Consider the following 15040-nt stretch of genomic DNA (forward strand, 5'->3'; position numbering starts at 1 on the left):
CTTCTGGACTTTTGGGGGGGGAAATTTCTTCAAATTTTCACTTCCTTTCTCTCCCAGCCCCAAGACCTGAACAAGTGTGTTTTGAGAGGGAATCTCAGACGCTTTTGCTTGGGTCCCCCTCACGGCTTATGAGAAGGGTTTAAGGGCAGGGCGGGTGCAGCTTTTCCACTGACTGTTTGGAGGGGGATACAAGATGAGGAGATGGGGGTGGGGTGGGGATGCCAGGCTTGGCCGGGAGCAGCTTCAGTCATCCCAGCAAGAGATGAGGCTCAGCACATTGCCAAGGAGGTACTGGGTGTCAACAGGAGAAACAAAAAACCCTGTGTCGTGCGGAGATGATCAGGAAATGGCTAGTGGGGCGGGGGTGTAGGGGCAGAGGGGAGGCAGCCCCGGGCAGCTGGGAGAGGACTAGCTGGGGTGGCAACCTGAGCCAGGGGTGAGGAGGCAGTGTCGGCGCCTGGAGGATGGAGAGCCAGAGGCTCTGGGAAGCCGGATTTCAGAGGGAGCCGTGGGACTCACCTTCGGGCTAAGCAACCCGAGGGCCTCAGGGACCCTAGAGAGAGAGGCTTCCGGGCCCACTGGGGCAGGAGCGAGGGGCAGGAGGTGGGAGTGGAGGGACAAGCTCTGTTCAGAAGCCCAGCAATGAAGGATGCCCTAGAGCAGCGGTCCCCAGACTTTTGGGCACCAGAGACCTGTTTTGTGGAAGACAATTTTTCCCTGAATGGGGGATGGGAGAGGGGAGTTTTGGGACTATTCAAGCACATTAAATTTACTGTGCACTTTATGATTATTACACCAGCTCCACCTCAGATTATCAGGCATTAGATCTCAGGAGTTGGGGACCCCTGCCCTAGGGACATAGGACAGGGGGAAGGAGATACAGTTGGTCCCCATAGGATGCTGGAGAGCTTGGGAGCTGGGAGAGGACAACCCAGGGTCTTTTGCTCCCTGCAGAGGATAGGTAGGGACTTGGGACAAAAGGAGGTTTGGAACAAGCTGAAGGATTATGGGGCCAGGTACCTGTAAAGGGCAAGGGGAGGACGCAGGGAACGAACTAGCAGCCATGGTCCTGCAGGTTCTCATCACAGGGTCTCTGACTTCGGATGCTCAGGACTGAAGCCCCCAGATGGAGGGGAGTGGAGTGAGGAGGATGAACCCAGCACCAATCCTTGGTGAGGCAGGCAGGCAGCATCCTTCGTTTCAGGGCCCCCCAAAGCAGGTGCCGAGAGCAAGTCGCATGTCAATTTAATTCAACTGATATTTATTGAGCACCTACTCTATGCCAGGCTCTGGGGACACAGCTGAGAACAAAAGAAAGGCCCCTGCTCACCTGAAACAGCTCAGTAACTTACACAACCTGCTGAAAGGAGAAGAGGCTTTGGTGCAAAAACACAGTGGGGTAGAAGGGATGGGGAGTCGGGAGGTGTCCTTTTAAATGGGAGGGAGGTGGGAGGAGCATGTGCAAAGGCCCTGTGGTGGGAGTTAGCCTAAATGTTGAAGGAGCAGTGAGGATGCTGGCAGGGGAGAACCTGGGGAGATACAGCCTGCAGGAGGGGTCCACACGCTCAGAAAGAAGCCTATGGGACTCTGGCTTTTTCCCTGAGCTGGAAGGAAACTTCTGGGGGTCTTAGGGCAGTGAAGAGGAAGACCTGGGTGAGCAAGGAGGGGGCCTGCACCAAGGCTGAAGCAGGAGGGGGTAAGAAGTAGGGGGATTCTGAATGTGGCTTGACTGGGGCCTTGGCTCTTTCTGATGGGTTTGGAAGGGGGTTGGTGAGAGAAAGAGGTGGCGAGGGTGACCCCCTGTCGACCTGAGCAACCTGGAAGCAGAAACCTGAGTTCCCATGAGGAGAGGTTGGGTAGGCAGCTGTGCACTGGCCCAGAGTTCCGAGGAAGGGTTTGGGGGAGAGAAAAATCTCGGGGTGGTGCTGGGGAGAGGGAACAGGTGAGTGGGGGTTCTAGCCCATGTTTCACTTAAGGGGTCAGCTTTGTCCCCACCCTGTTCTGGACCCCAGGGAACCCTCCACAGCCTCCAAACGTGTGGCTGGTGCTTAGCCTGGCCCTTGACTCTTAGGATTTGGCATGGTCCTGGGTGGCCCATTGTGGGTCTCTCCTCTTTCTTGAGTGGGCCTGAGAATCACATGAGCGTGTCTGGCTCTTCCTTTTCTAGACGAGAAACTGGGGGTGCGCAGGTGAGGCGCTTAACCAGGGCACTCTAAGATCCTGGTCTGCCTCCCTCCATGGCCCCCCAGAGGTGTGGGTCTGACCTTGGTCAAACCTGGGGTTGGTGCTGCCCCAGCCTCCCAGACCCTGCATGCGGGTGGGGCTGGCAGCTGAGGGCCCAAACTGGCCTCCAGGTGACCTGTCCTCCTCCCCCATGAGCTTCTCCAGCCTTCTGTGTACTGGGCCCTATTCTGGACTGAGAACTACGTTCATGGCAGTCCACTGCCTTGCCCTGCAATATTCCTGAGTGTCTAGGGGTGTTCTCTGCTCCATCAGACCCGAGTCTTCATCTTCAGGGCCTGCCTAGTAAATGCTTCTTATAATGAAGTAGGAAAAAAAAAAAAAAAACAGAGGGGAACTATCCATGCCTCTTCAGTTCCTGGCACTCAGAGGTGGCCCTGGGCACCACATTTTACAACTCCCAGCATCCATGTTCCACGCCTGGAGACCAGAGCCAGCAAGGCCCCGAGGAGGGGGCATGAGGGGTCATCATGGCCCCATTCTATTGATGTGGGTCCGTGTGTGGGGGGGTGGGGGGAGCATTGGCTGCCTGAGCTGAGGTCTCTGTCCTCTGGGGCCAGGATATGGGTCTGTATCACGAGCTAGGGATGGAGGAGGCACGCTGGGGTCTCAGGTGTTCCCTGCTGCTCCCTGGAAGGCTGGGCTGCCAGGCACTGTGCCCCAAAGGGAAGGGGGCTTCTAGCCTCCAAACTGGAGGGCAGGGGATTCTCACTTGAGGGCAGGGCAGTGGTGACGGCCCGCTGGGCTGAGAGGCAAGGGATGGGCCCTCGGGGATGGTGGGGACGTGGGAATGAGTCTGCTGCTTCTGCTTGCCGGGGGTCCTCAGGGTCTTGCTGTGGGTCAGGCTGTTCCCGCGTTTAAGGTGGAGGAGTGATGCAGAAAGGTGCAGCTGGAGGGTGGGCAGGGGCACTCAGGGCCGAGGTGGCAGGCCGGCGCTCAGCATGTGGCCAGCCGGTCACACACCCAGCCATGCAGCTTGCTGCCACAGAAGGCATCATTCCACTTCCCAGAGCTCAGCATCATCACGCAGTTTTCACCCAGGCCCGCGTCGTTGGGCTCCCCCGGCTGCCAGTTGCTGGAGCAGAAGGCTTCAGGTCAGAGGATGAGGAAGGAGGAAGGGTCCCCTGGGCCCTCCCCACCCCATCACTGGATCCCCATCACAACGCCCAGCAGCCTGTTGACACCACCCTCCCTCCCCCGAGTCTAGTCTGAATCCAAACCCTGACCATCTCCCTTGGGTTCCATCCAGAAGCTCCCCAAGGCACATACCCCCCAAAACCCTCCTCTCCCATCATAGAAAGTTTCCCCTCGCCTCCAAGGGGCCCCTCCTCTGCATTCCCCCCTTCTTCACCTATAGTCCAGGGGCTGGTTGTCCATCCAGATAAACTCCCCCTCGATGTCCAGGTCCCGAAGGCCAATCCAGGAGCCCCTCCAGTTGGCGCGTTTGGTCAGGAAGTCCTGGGGAGGAGGATAGGGCTGGAGGGCTGGGGAGACGTGCCTGGGTCCCCCTGCCCTCGCCCCACAGGAGATCGGGGTGGGGAGCTGCCACCTCCCCTGCAGAACCCAGGCCCACCTGCTCCTCTGGGCTGTGGATGCTAACCAGCCGCCCGTGCAGATTCTCGCAGGTGTACCGGGCCTCCAGCCATTTCTTGGAGCCCTCCCCGAAGTAGTAGCACTTCTTTTGGAAATAGATCCAGGCCTCGGGGCACGTGTTGCACACAGAGCCTGGGGTGGAGGAGAGGCTGAGGGGGGCAGCTGTGGTGGGCACCATGGTGGTTGCCGTGGTAGTTGCTGTGGTGCTGGGCATCGCGGTGGATGCTGTAGTGGATGTTGTTGTCGTGGGTACCAAGGTGGATGCTGTGTTGGGTACCGTGGAAAGTGCAATGGCGGGTGCCGTGGGTACCACACGCAGGGTGGGTGGCAGCGTCTCTCCTGGGGTCTGGGCTGAAAAGCAGATCAACCCCAGGGCCTAACAGAAAGTGTCCTTCTTCCCTGGAGCTCCCGTGTTGATGTACATGTGAGACCATCTCCACGGCAGGAGCACCTCAGCCACCACCACCATCAGCATACCCCCCCACACACTGTCAGTAACACCGTGATCACCAGCACCTCCACCACAGGCACCCACGATGGCCAGCAGCATCTCTCTACCACCAACTCCACGGTCAGTGCCAGGCCAGCCACAGCTTAGTCTCCAGTGCCAACGGCACGAGGAGGCCAAGACCACCAGCATCACTTTCCCCGCTACCATCCCCACCAACAGCTGTCCCCCACAGTAGCCCTCACCACCATCACGGCCAGCACCCCCCCAACCAGCACTCTTGGTGACTTTCTGGGAAATTGAGATGATTTTCTTCCAGTTGGTCAGGGGAGTCTGTGGTGCGGGTTGGGTAGGAGAACATTGGAGGGCTGGATCCTGATGATCTCCATCAGGGACCACCGTGGTCTTTCTTCCCTTGCCTCAAACCCAAGGAAACTCTCAGCCACTGTCATAACCAGCAGCACTGCCAGGGGGGAGGGTAAAACCACTCTTACTGGACTGACGCTCTGGTGACTTAAATTAGATTTTCTTAGAGTGAAGTTCATGGAGGGCTCCATAGCTTGGGTGGAATTTTTCTAAGGAGCCATGGGTCCACCGCACTCTGAGGAGCCTTGGGGAGACTTCCCACACATCAGACAGTAACCAGAAGTCAGCCCTCTGGGGGGAACAGTGTTAAAACAGAAGAGGGCGTCTCTGGTCCTTCAGGATAACTTCGGGGGATGATGCCCTGGCTCTGGGTCACATGATCATGGAGAGACAGCCACCGAGCTGGGCTCAGAACCCAGGCTATGGAGCCAGCTTTTGGGGGAGGGAGTCAGGTCAAAATGAATGAGATCCAGGTTCCGGTGTGGGGGAAAGGGCAGAGCGGGGTTTCTTGCTGGGATTCCCACAGCCACCCCAGGTCCCAGGGGACAGCACTCCTCCACACAGAGCAGAGATCCTTCCTCTTCTCTGACCCAGCTGGGGCTTCCCAGAGGCCAAAAATCGAGGGTACAGAGGGGCGAGAGGGTGGGTCTTCAGGCAGGAACACCCAGGTTCCACCCCAGGTTACAGGCACAGTGATTGAACCCTTTCTGCGCCTTGCTGGGGCCACCCCTATGACCCTGGGGACCCAGCATCATCTCTCTCATTGCCGCCCCTGGGAAGACCCCACGGTTCCCCTGGTCCTCACTACTGCGAGCTTACTCCCCCCTTTGCCCCCTGGCTGGGTCAGACAATCCTCCGGGAGGGCTGTGGCTGAGGGCCTCCTACCCACGACCCTCCCCTGAGTGGAGATGGACAGAGGTGAGATCAGCAAAGAGAACCCATTTTTGGTGAATGCACAACATCTTTACCTGGAGGAGGAAAAAGCGTGGAAGCCCCCCACCCAGGTCAGTGGAAGGGAGCTGCTGGAATCAGAAAAGGTTTTCTCTGGTGTTCCCATGTGTCGGGCCAGCCACACACACGAGCACACACCCATCCACGCTCTCATGCCCACACCTCTACTGCAGGTTGGAACAGGTCGCTCCCAAGGTCTCCTGCATGCGCCAACAAGCCCCCTCCCCACGTCCCCAGCCCCCCCGCCCCACGCGCCCCCACGCGTCCCCCCCACCCCCCCACCAGACGCGCATGCTCACCGTTGGACGCGCGTAGCTCGATCCACAACTTTCCCACCTCCTCTTGGAGTCTTCCCAGTGAATCCAAGGCCTGACGCATCTCATTCAAGCCTTGAGTGGTTGGGTCAGGGGTAGGGGGAGGAGTCAAAGTGTTTGTTTTTAATTTGCGGAGGGGCGGGGCACATCCAGGCATACCTCCCTGCCCCGCTGTTCCTCCCGAGCCGCTCACCGCGGGACTTCAGGTCACTCAGGTCAGCTCGAAGACCATCCAGGTTCCAGGAGAGCGCAGACTCTGATGGGGGTGGTGGTGGTGGGGGCAGGGCTGGTGTCAGGGATGATGCCCCCGAGCTCCACAGCCCCCCTTAGCTCTAGCACCCAACCGCACCCCCCCACCCCCGCCCCCAGCTCTCACCCTCAGATTCCATTCTCTTCTGTTCAGCTTGGATTCGTTCCATGTCCTGCATTATCTGGGCAGCTGGTTGCAGGGGAGGGGGCTCAGTGGTAAGCAAATTCTCAGACTCACCCCCCAGTAGTCCCTTTCCGACACCTCCTCTCCCACTCTCCACCCCCCGCCCGCCCCCAGGGTGGTCTCTTGGCCTGAGTCTTTAGAGTCACCTGCCCATTTTGCAGCTCATGCAGGGCTGGACCCCATGTCCACATGTTCATCCATCCTCCTTAGACCCCAAGCTCAGCTCACTCACCCTGGGATTTCTGGGCCATCTGGTCACTCTTGTGTGTTTCCAAGTCCTTGGACACCTGAGAGACTGGAGCAGGGGGAGAGAAGACCTGTTGAGCTAGGAAGGCAGGTTGACAAATCACCCCCACACCCAGCCCAAGTGCACAGACCCCCATCACATCATCCGGATGAACGCAGCCGTTGCTTAATTTAGAAGCAATTAAAAATTGTTCTTAATTCCAAGGACAGGAGTACAAGCAGATCTGGTTTTATTTCACTTGGCATCTAACGCATGGTTTACAAGAGAAAGTTCTGTGGCGACCCTACTTTGATAAAGTCTGTGGGTGCCATGTTCCCAGCTGCATTTCCTTCCTTCCTGTCTCTGTCACATTTTGGTAACTCTTGCAAGTTTTCAAACATTTTCATTCTGGCTGTATCTGTTATGATGGTCTGTGGTCAGTGATCTTTGATGTCACTCTGATAATGGTTTTAGGGCACCAGGAACCACACCCATATGTGATGAACTTAATTGAGGAATGTTGTGTGTGTTCTGACTGCTTCACTGACCAGCGGTTCCCCCATCTCTGACCCTCTCTTGGGGCCTCCCCATTCCCTGAGACACAACAATACTGAAATGAAGTCAATGAATATGCCTGCAGCGGCCTCCAAGTGTTCAAGTGAAAGGAAGAGTCACATGTCACTCACTTTAAATTAAAAGCTAGGAATGATGAAGTTTAGTGAGGAAGGCACCTGGAAGGCTGAAACAGACCAAAAGCTAAGCCTTTTGTGCCAAACAGTTAGCCAAGTGGTGAATGCAAAGGAAATGTTCTCAGAGGAAATTAAGAATGCTACTCAAATAAAGACACGAATGATATGGAAGTGAAACAGCCTCATAGCTGATACTGAGAAAGTTTTCGTGATCTGGAGAGAAGATCAAACCAGCCACAACATTTCATGAAGTCAAAGCCAAAGAAGCCTGAGCGCCATAGAATTGATGCTTTTGAATTGTGGTGCTGGAAAAGACTTGAGAGTTCCTTGGACTGCAAGGAGGTCAAACCAGTCAATCCTAAAGGAAATCAACCCTAAATATTCATTGGAAGGATTGATGCTGAAGCTGAAGCCCCAATACTTTGGCCACCTGATGCAAACAGCCAACTCATTGTAAAAGACCCTGATGCTGGAAAAGATTGAGGGCAGGAGGAGAAGGGGGCGGCAGAGGATGAGATGGTTGAGATGGCATCACCGACTCAATGGACTTGAATTTGAACAAAGTCTGGGAAATAGTGAAGAACAGGGAAGTCTGGCATGCTGCAGTCCATGAGGTTGCAAAGAGTCGGACATGACTTAGTGACTGAACAACAAAGCCTCATCTAGAGCAAGGTCTTAACTCTCTTCAGTTCTAAGGCGGCTGAGAGAGGTGAGGAAGTTGCAGAAAAGTGTTCAGCCTGCAGAATTTGGTTCATGAGGTTTAAGGAAAGAGGCCGCCGCCATAACATGAAAGAGCAAGGGGAAAGTAGCCAGTGCTGGTGTAGAAGCTTCAGCTAGTTCTCCAGAAGATCTAGCTAATTCATGAAGGTGGCTACACTAAACAAGAGACTTTTGTTGTAGATGAAATAGCCTTGTATTGGAAGAAGATGCCATCTTTCATAGCTAGAAAGGAAAAGTCAATGCCTGGCATCAAAGCTTCAAAGGATGGAACTTCCCTGTGGTCCAGTGGTTAAGAATCAGCCTACCAGTGCAGGGGACATGAGTTCAATCCCTGGTCCGGGGAGATCCCACATGCCTCGGAGCAACAAAGCCCGTGCTCTGCAACCACCGAGCTTGCATGCCTTAGAGCCCAAGCCCCACGACAAGAGAAGCCCCCATTGTCCACAAGTAGAGAAAGCCTGTGTGTGGCAATAAAGACCCAGAGCAGCTAATAAATAAATAATTTTTTAAAAAGCATCCAAGGATAGGTTGACTCTCTTGTTAGGGGCTAATGCAGCTGGTGACTTTCAGTTGAAGCCAGTGCTCATTTAACGTTCTGAAAATCCTGGGGCCGTTAAGAGCTATGCTAAATCTACTCAGCTCATGCTCTATAAATGGAACAGCAAAGCCTGGATGACAGCACACCTGTTTACCACATGGTTTACTCGGTATTTTAAGCCCACTGTTGAGACCTACTGCTTAGAGAAGAAAGTTCCTTTCAAAATATGACTGCTCATTGGCAATGCATCCGGTCACGCAAGAAATCTAATGGAGATAGACAAGGGGATTCATGTTGTTTTCATGCCTGCTAACCCAGCATCCACGCCGCGGCCCATAGATCGAGGAGGCATTTTGACTTTCAAGTCTTATTCTTTAAGAAATACATTTCATAAGACTAGAGCTGCCAGGCTTCCCTGGTGGCCCAGACAGTAAAGAATCCTCCGCTTGCAGGAGACCTGGGTTCAATCCCTGAGGGTTGGGAAGATCCCCTGGAGGAGGGCCTGGTAACCCACTCCAGTATTCTTGCCTGGTGATCCCCATGGACAGAGGAGCCTGGCGGGCTACAGACCAAGGGATCACAAAGAGTCAGACATGACTGAGCTGCCACAGATAGTGACCCCACTGATGGGTCTGGGCAAAGTCCATTGAAAACCTCCTGGAAAGGATTTGCCACTCCAAATGACATGAAGAACAAGTGTGATTCATGGGAAGAGGCCAAGCTATCAATGTTAATGGGAATTTGGGAGGAGTTGATTCCAACCCTCAAGAGTGACTTTGAGGGGTTCAAGACTTCAATGGAAGAAGTCACCACAGATGGCGATGGGAACAACGAGAGAGCTCGAATTAGGAGGGGAACCTGAAGACGGGCTTCCCTGGTAGCTCAGACGGTAGTCTGCCTGCAATGAAGAAGAAGCAGGAGACCCAGGTTCAATCCCTGGGTTGGGAAGATCCCCTGGAGAAGGGAATGGCAACCATTCCGGTATTCTTACCTGGAGAATTCCATAGACAGAGGAGCTTGGCGGGCTATAGTTCATGGGCTTGCAAAGAGTCAGACACGACTGAGTGACTAACACTTTCACTGAAGATAGGACTAAATTGCTGCCATCTCAGAATAAAACCCCTCCACCAGCAAAAAAGATTATGACTCGCTGAAGGCTCAGATGATCAGCAATTTTTTTAGCAAGAAGGTATTTTTACATTAAGGTATGTACACTTTTTTTAGACCTAATGTTATTACACATTTAACAGACCACGGTATCGAGTAATCATAACTTGTATATATACTGAGAAACCAAAATATTCCCATGACTTCCTTTATTGTGACATTGGCTTTATTCTGGAACCAAACCCTTGATATGTCTGATGTCTGCCCGTACTCAGGAAAGTGCAGGTAAGAGTCCAGTGACTCTTTTGCCCTTTCGCCACCCTTTCACCACCCAGAACGAAATGTAAAAGTAGCAGGCATTTCTCAAAAGCTCACTGGACTCGTTTCTGAGCTCTTCAAAAGCCTTAGTTTTTTTGTTTTTTTGTTTTTTTCTCCTGCCTCTTAGCACTAACATGATGCCTATTTTACAGGTGTGGAAGCTGAGGCATGGAGCAGGAAGGTATAAGTTCCATCAGGCACAGCTCAGAGCCTCCCCTCCAAGACTCTCTGGGTTTTCATCCCCTACCCCACCTCCTCAGGTGAGCACAGACCGACCCTTAGATCCTGGGAGAGACACTGGAGCCCAGACCTTGTCTCTCATCCCACACCAGTCAGTGGCAGAAGCAAGACCAGAGCCTGGTTTCTGCCCCCCTGCTCCCCCGCACCTCCCCCCTCAGCCCCTCCATACCGTTCTGGGCAGCGGTCTCCTCCAGCTGTTTTAGATTTCGTGCGTTTTCCCAGTCTGTGGCATGGGAGAGGGGGTGGATGAGGGAGAGGAGAGGAGAGAAAGGATATATATCGGGTGTTCCCATCCATCCACACCCCACCTGCCAGCTGGAGATGGAGGTTTGGGGTGGGAAGTGTCCCAAGGTGGGGAGATCAGGGAAATCGGGCTCCCCAGGATCTGAGAGTGGGGTTCTGGGAGGGAGCATGAGATGAGGGCCTTGGGGGTTAGGGGTGTCCTCACGCCACAAGAGAAGCAGAGTCAGCAGCCCAGCCCATAGGGCCGTCATCACCAGCGCCAGCAGGGCCAGCTGCGTCCCCCTAGAGCAGCATGACCTCCGCCTTCTGGAAAATTTCGTGACTTCTGCCAGGAACAGGGGGAGCAACAGGGAGTGCAGGGTGAGGCTAGGCTCCGGCTCGGCCGGTCTTCCCCATCCTCCCATCACCCAGAGTCCTAGGAGCTCATCCAGAGACCGCAGTGAAGCAGAGGGTCTCAGGGGACCCCCAACCTCCTGTGGACATTTTACCCACATGCTACTTTCATGTCCATCAGCAAATGCCACCACCCCCCATCTTTGTCCGTCTCTGCATCTCTGAGTCTGTCCCTCTGCCAGTCCAGCCCAAAGACGGCTGCTCCTTCTGCCCACAGTCCAGCAGCAGCAAGCCTGACGTGGTACCAGGTCCCTGCCCTGAGAGATGGGTCTGGGGACCAGGAGCTGAGATCTCCGCCTCCTCCACAGACCCCCCTCCTCAACTGGCCAACCCATGCCCCTTCTCCCTTGTATAGATTCAGTTACCTGTCCGCCCCCAGTGCTGGGTCCCCAGCACCATCTCAGGAAGACTGGGTCCTCCTTCCCCGGCCCCCTGGCCCCCCACCCCCATCCCTCACCCCGATGCCTATTCCCTAAACACCAGACACTGGGTCTCAGTTCTTCCCCAAATCCAAACTCTTTGCTCACCCCCCCGGGCTCCCCCAAAACTCTACCTTGATGCCCCATTGCAGGCCTGGGTCCCCTCCCCTCAGCCCGGCTGTGAGGAGTCATTGTGTTGGATTCCACTTGCCCTGAGTCCCCTTCATATGGCCTATCGGGCTCCCCCGTGCCCCAGCTGGAGCTGGGTTTTTTTTTTTTTTTTGGTCTTGAGGGTGTTGAGTCAGGGAAGGGCGTGGCCTGAAGCTTCCTTTGTCTGCCTGGCTCTGTGCCATGAACCCCAATCAGGGCTCACCTCCCTTCCCTTGCTGGGCTTTTGCTAAAAATTCACTTTTCTTTCCAAATAGGAGCCCCGCTCCTCTCCTGGGTGGAAGATAGGAGGTCAGAATTCTTGATACGGCCAGGGTCAGCTTCAGAGAGTTCTCTCACCTGAGTAGAAACTTTCCTCCATGGCAGCGCTGCTTGGATTCTCCCAGTGATGGGGTGCTCACCACCTGTCAAGGCAGCCCACTTGACGGGCACGGTGGTGGCAGTTCTGGCTGGGATCTGGGTTCTAACAGGGGGTGAGGGTTAGATGTCAGTCTCTAGTTACTCACACAGGCCAGCACCTGGGACTTGAGGAGTGCAGTGACCATTGGCTGGTTTTGCTTAGTTGATGACTGGAAATCAATGCTGCAGTTAACCGGGGGATGCAACTGGTGTGGAGGGCGAGCGGCCTGAAGCCAGAGGTGGGCGCCCCGGGGCCCATCACATGTGAGGCGCAGAGCAAGTGTTCCGTCAATGTGCACCTGAGTCATCTTGGCAAGCGGCTTAACCTCAAAACCAATTTCTTCATCCACCACATGACAAAATTAAGGTATTTTACTCCATAGGGCGGTCTGCTCTAGGTGAATGTGCAAAGTGCTTTGGGACACAGCAAGCACCAAAAATACCATCAGCTATGGTTACTGTTGCTGCCAGTGCAACCTCAACCCAGGACTCAATCTTTCTAAGCCTCAGTTTTCCCCTCTGTAAAATGGGGGCAAAGATAGTACCCAACCCATGAGCCAGGGTAGGACCAAATGAGATAACAGTGGACTTAAGGCTTGTGGCCCAGCTGCACACAGTGGGTCTTCAGGTCTTAAATATCTATATCAAGCATCCATTCTGCACCAGTTCCTATTGGGAAATGCAGACTCTGTTACCCAGGCCTCGGCCTCCTTCTCTTCTGATATGCCCAAGGCATTTTTAAAAGTATCTTGACTCTAAAGTACCTACTAGGTGATGAAGAGCATGGACTCTGCCGTCAGAGAAGCCTGGGGTCCACCAGCTGCCCTGCCTTGCTGGGTGACGATGGGGAATCAATTCGCTTCCCCTCTCTGAGTCTCAGAGAAACGGAGAAGGGGACAGCCAGGCTGTCGCTCAAACTGGGTCTTTCGCCATCCTGGAGGAAGCCAAAGGGGTCACCGTCCTGTGGCCGGACATGCCCGAGCCCGTGCTGACCAGACCTGGGGCTGAGTCCTGGCTTCTCCCTAGACAAAGAACTCAGCTTGCCCGTCTGTAAACTGGGGACGAGTGACAGCATTGGCTCCCCTGGAGGTAGCATGGGAGGTGCTGGCGCACAGTAGGTGACCTAAGGGACCCGGAGGGGAAGGGATCTGCCCACATCACACCGCGGTGGGACTGGACCTGGAACCCAGGATGGGTGACCTCGGGACCCATTGGCTCCACCCCTGGGAGACGACCTCCTGGCCTGTGTGTGCTGCTGAGGGCTGGGGTGACCGGGTCCTATGCCAGCCCACCTCTCTAACACGAGCACCCCTTCCCCTGATTACAGCCTTCCATAGCTCCACAGGGTCCGGCACGATCAGACCCTCATGCACCCAACCGAGCCCATCTTTCTTGCTCAGTCATGCCAATCGGCTGGGTTTCACTTCCCTAAACCTGGTCCCTGCACACACTTGGCAATTCCATCCCCACCTGCCCCCCTGCCCACCATCCATTTCATAAGCAGTCCTCCTCCTGGCCATCCCTTAAGACTCAGTCCAGAGGTCGGTTCTTCCAGGAAGCCTTTACACTTTCCACAACCACCACACACACACACACACACACAGTCACAGACTCAGAGGAACGGACACACAATCATATGTGTTGCACACTCACATGAGTTTTGAGCGTGTCGCTGTCCTCCTGGTCAGTTGGGGCCAATGGGAGAGGGTGGCAGAAGCCACGGGCTGTGGTGAGGAGTTTAAACCCAGAGAGATACTTTCTTCTGAAACTAGATTCACGCACTGCTTGTATTTTCAGAGACCTAATTATGGGCTCGCCACCCGGATAACCCCAGTCCACGCATGGCCTCCTCTGCAGCCCCTGCCACCTGGCCAGATCTCTGCTATGTTGAGCTCCATCTCTCAGGTGAACTGACTGAGTTCTGAGGCATCAAGTCACCTTCCCAAAGTGCCAAAGGAGCTAAGGGATAAAGTCAGGATTTGATCCCAAAATGACTAAATCATCATGCTGGGAAGAGGGAGAGAGACACAGAGAGAGAGATCGAGAGAGAGGGATGGAGAGAGAGAGGGATGGAGAGAGAGGGGGATGGAGAGAGAGGGGGATGGAAAGAGAGAGGGATGGAGAAAGAGAGGGAGAGACAAAGAGATGGAGAGAGAGAGGGAGGAGAGAGAGAGGGGTGGAGAGAGAGGGAGAGACAAAGAGATGGAGAGAGGGAGGGAGGAGAGAGAGAGGGGTAGCCTTCAGCACTTGTCTACTGAATGAATGACCAGTGGCTTGAGGCTGCTCATACTGGGCCCCCAAATGTCCCTTGCAACCTTGATCAGGGCTCATTGTGGGGGCCTGAACCCTTGGCATGGTTTGTCGAGCGACAGAGGAGAAACACTGTAAGTTGGGGAGAGAGTTATCAGCTGGGCATCAGAGAGAGGTCACAGGGAGCCACTGGGTGGACAAAGATGGCAGGAAGCCTGGGGAGTGGGGACCCTGGGGGACTTCCATGGGGGCCAGGTGGCAATGGGGACAATGGTGGGGGCTATCACCTGATTCAGGAGCCAGAGGAGGTGGCCGGGGGCCGTGGCCATGTAGATGGAGAGAAGCAGGTAGGTTTGAGATGAGACGGCTTTGGTGACAGGAAAGAGATGGGGACGGGTGCTCAGAAGATGCTATGGAAAATGACCAGTCTCGGCAGGAGTGTCTGGGTGGACAGCCGGGCAGTGAGGCCACTGGAAGAGGAGAAAGTTTGGGAACAAGTCCTGCTGGGCTGTGGCTAGGCCTCAGGACGGAGTCCCGGATACAGGCTGGGGCTGGAGTAGAGGCTAGTGACGGAGTCTGGTGTTTCCCAGTTTCTGACAGCTCTGCGGGTGGATGCACCCAGCCCCGATCTCTACTGGTGCCCACTGGTCCTCCGTGTTCTAACTGGGGCTCAAGGCTCACTGCAGTCCTGGGTCCCCACCGAGACTCAATTTAGACAAGAGGATGTTTGAAGGGCATGACCCCCCTCCGACTCTGGGGGCGGGGGACCGTATCACGGACCGCCTGCTCCCTCTTCCCTTTGAGAGTGTCAGCCCACGTCTCTCACTGACGTTCGTGGATAAACAGGAAACCACACGGATGTGGGCTGTGACCCGAAGGTGTTGGTTCTGCTTTCAGGGTCGGCATCCCTACACTGCTGCTAGTCACTCCTGGATCTGGACTCCGTAGGAACTGGTCAGAGATTAGGCAATGACCGTAAACAAT

General features: G+C 55.0%; 1 protein-coding gene across 5 annotated transcripts; it reads right to left on the reverse strand.

Annotated features, from left to right (window-relative positions):
- Positions 1–1243: 1243 nt before the first annotated feature.
- FCER2 (Fc fragment of IgE receptor II) lies at positions 1244–13584 on the reverse strand. 5 transcript variants are annotated; one of them, XM_043911694.1, is made up of 11 exons: positions 13460–13584; positions 11747–11870; positions 10633–10752; positions 10354–10407; positions 6579–6641; positions 6290–6352; positions 6107–6169; positions 5899–5988; positions 3815–4185; positions 3593–3699; positions 1244–3316 (listed from the first exon to the last, which is right to left on the reverse strand). In XM_043911694.1, exons 2-11 carry the CDS (start codon positions 11766–11768, stop codon positions 3178–3180), a joined length of 1092 nt encoding a protein of 363 aa, XP_043767629.1. In that variant the 5' UTR covers positions 11769–11870; positions 13460–13584; the 3' UTR covers positions 1244–3177. The 5 variants fall into 5 exon arrangements, with proteins under 5 accessions (XP_043767629.1, XP_043767631.1, XP_043767630.1 ...); XM_043911696.1 differs by having other exon boundaries at positions 3815–3966; positions 13460–13583; XM_043911695.1 differs by lacking the exons at positions 11747–11870; positions 13460–13584 and adding an exon at positions 11374–11495 and having other exon boundaries at positions 3815–3966.
- Positions 13585–15040: the final 1456 nt, after the last annotated feature.

The sequence above is a fragment of the Cervus elaphus genome, chromosome 9 (assembly GCF_910594005.1).
Source record: "Cervus elaphus chromosome 9, mCerEla1.1, whole genome shotgun sequence".
Lineage (NCBI taxonomy): Eukaryota > Metazoa > Chordata > Mammalia > Artiodactyla > Cervidae > Cervus > Cervus elaphus.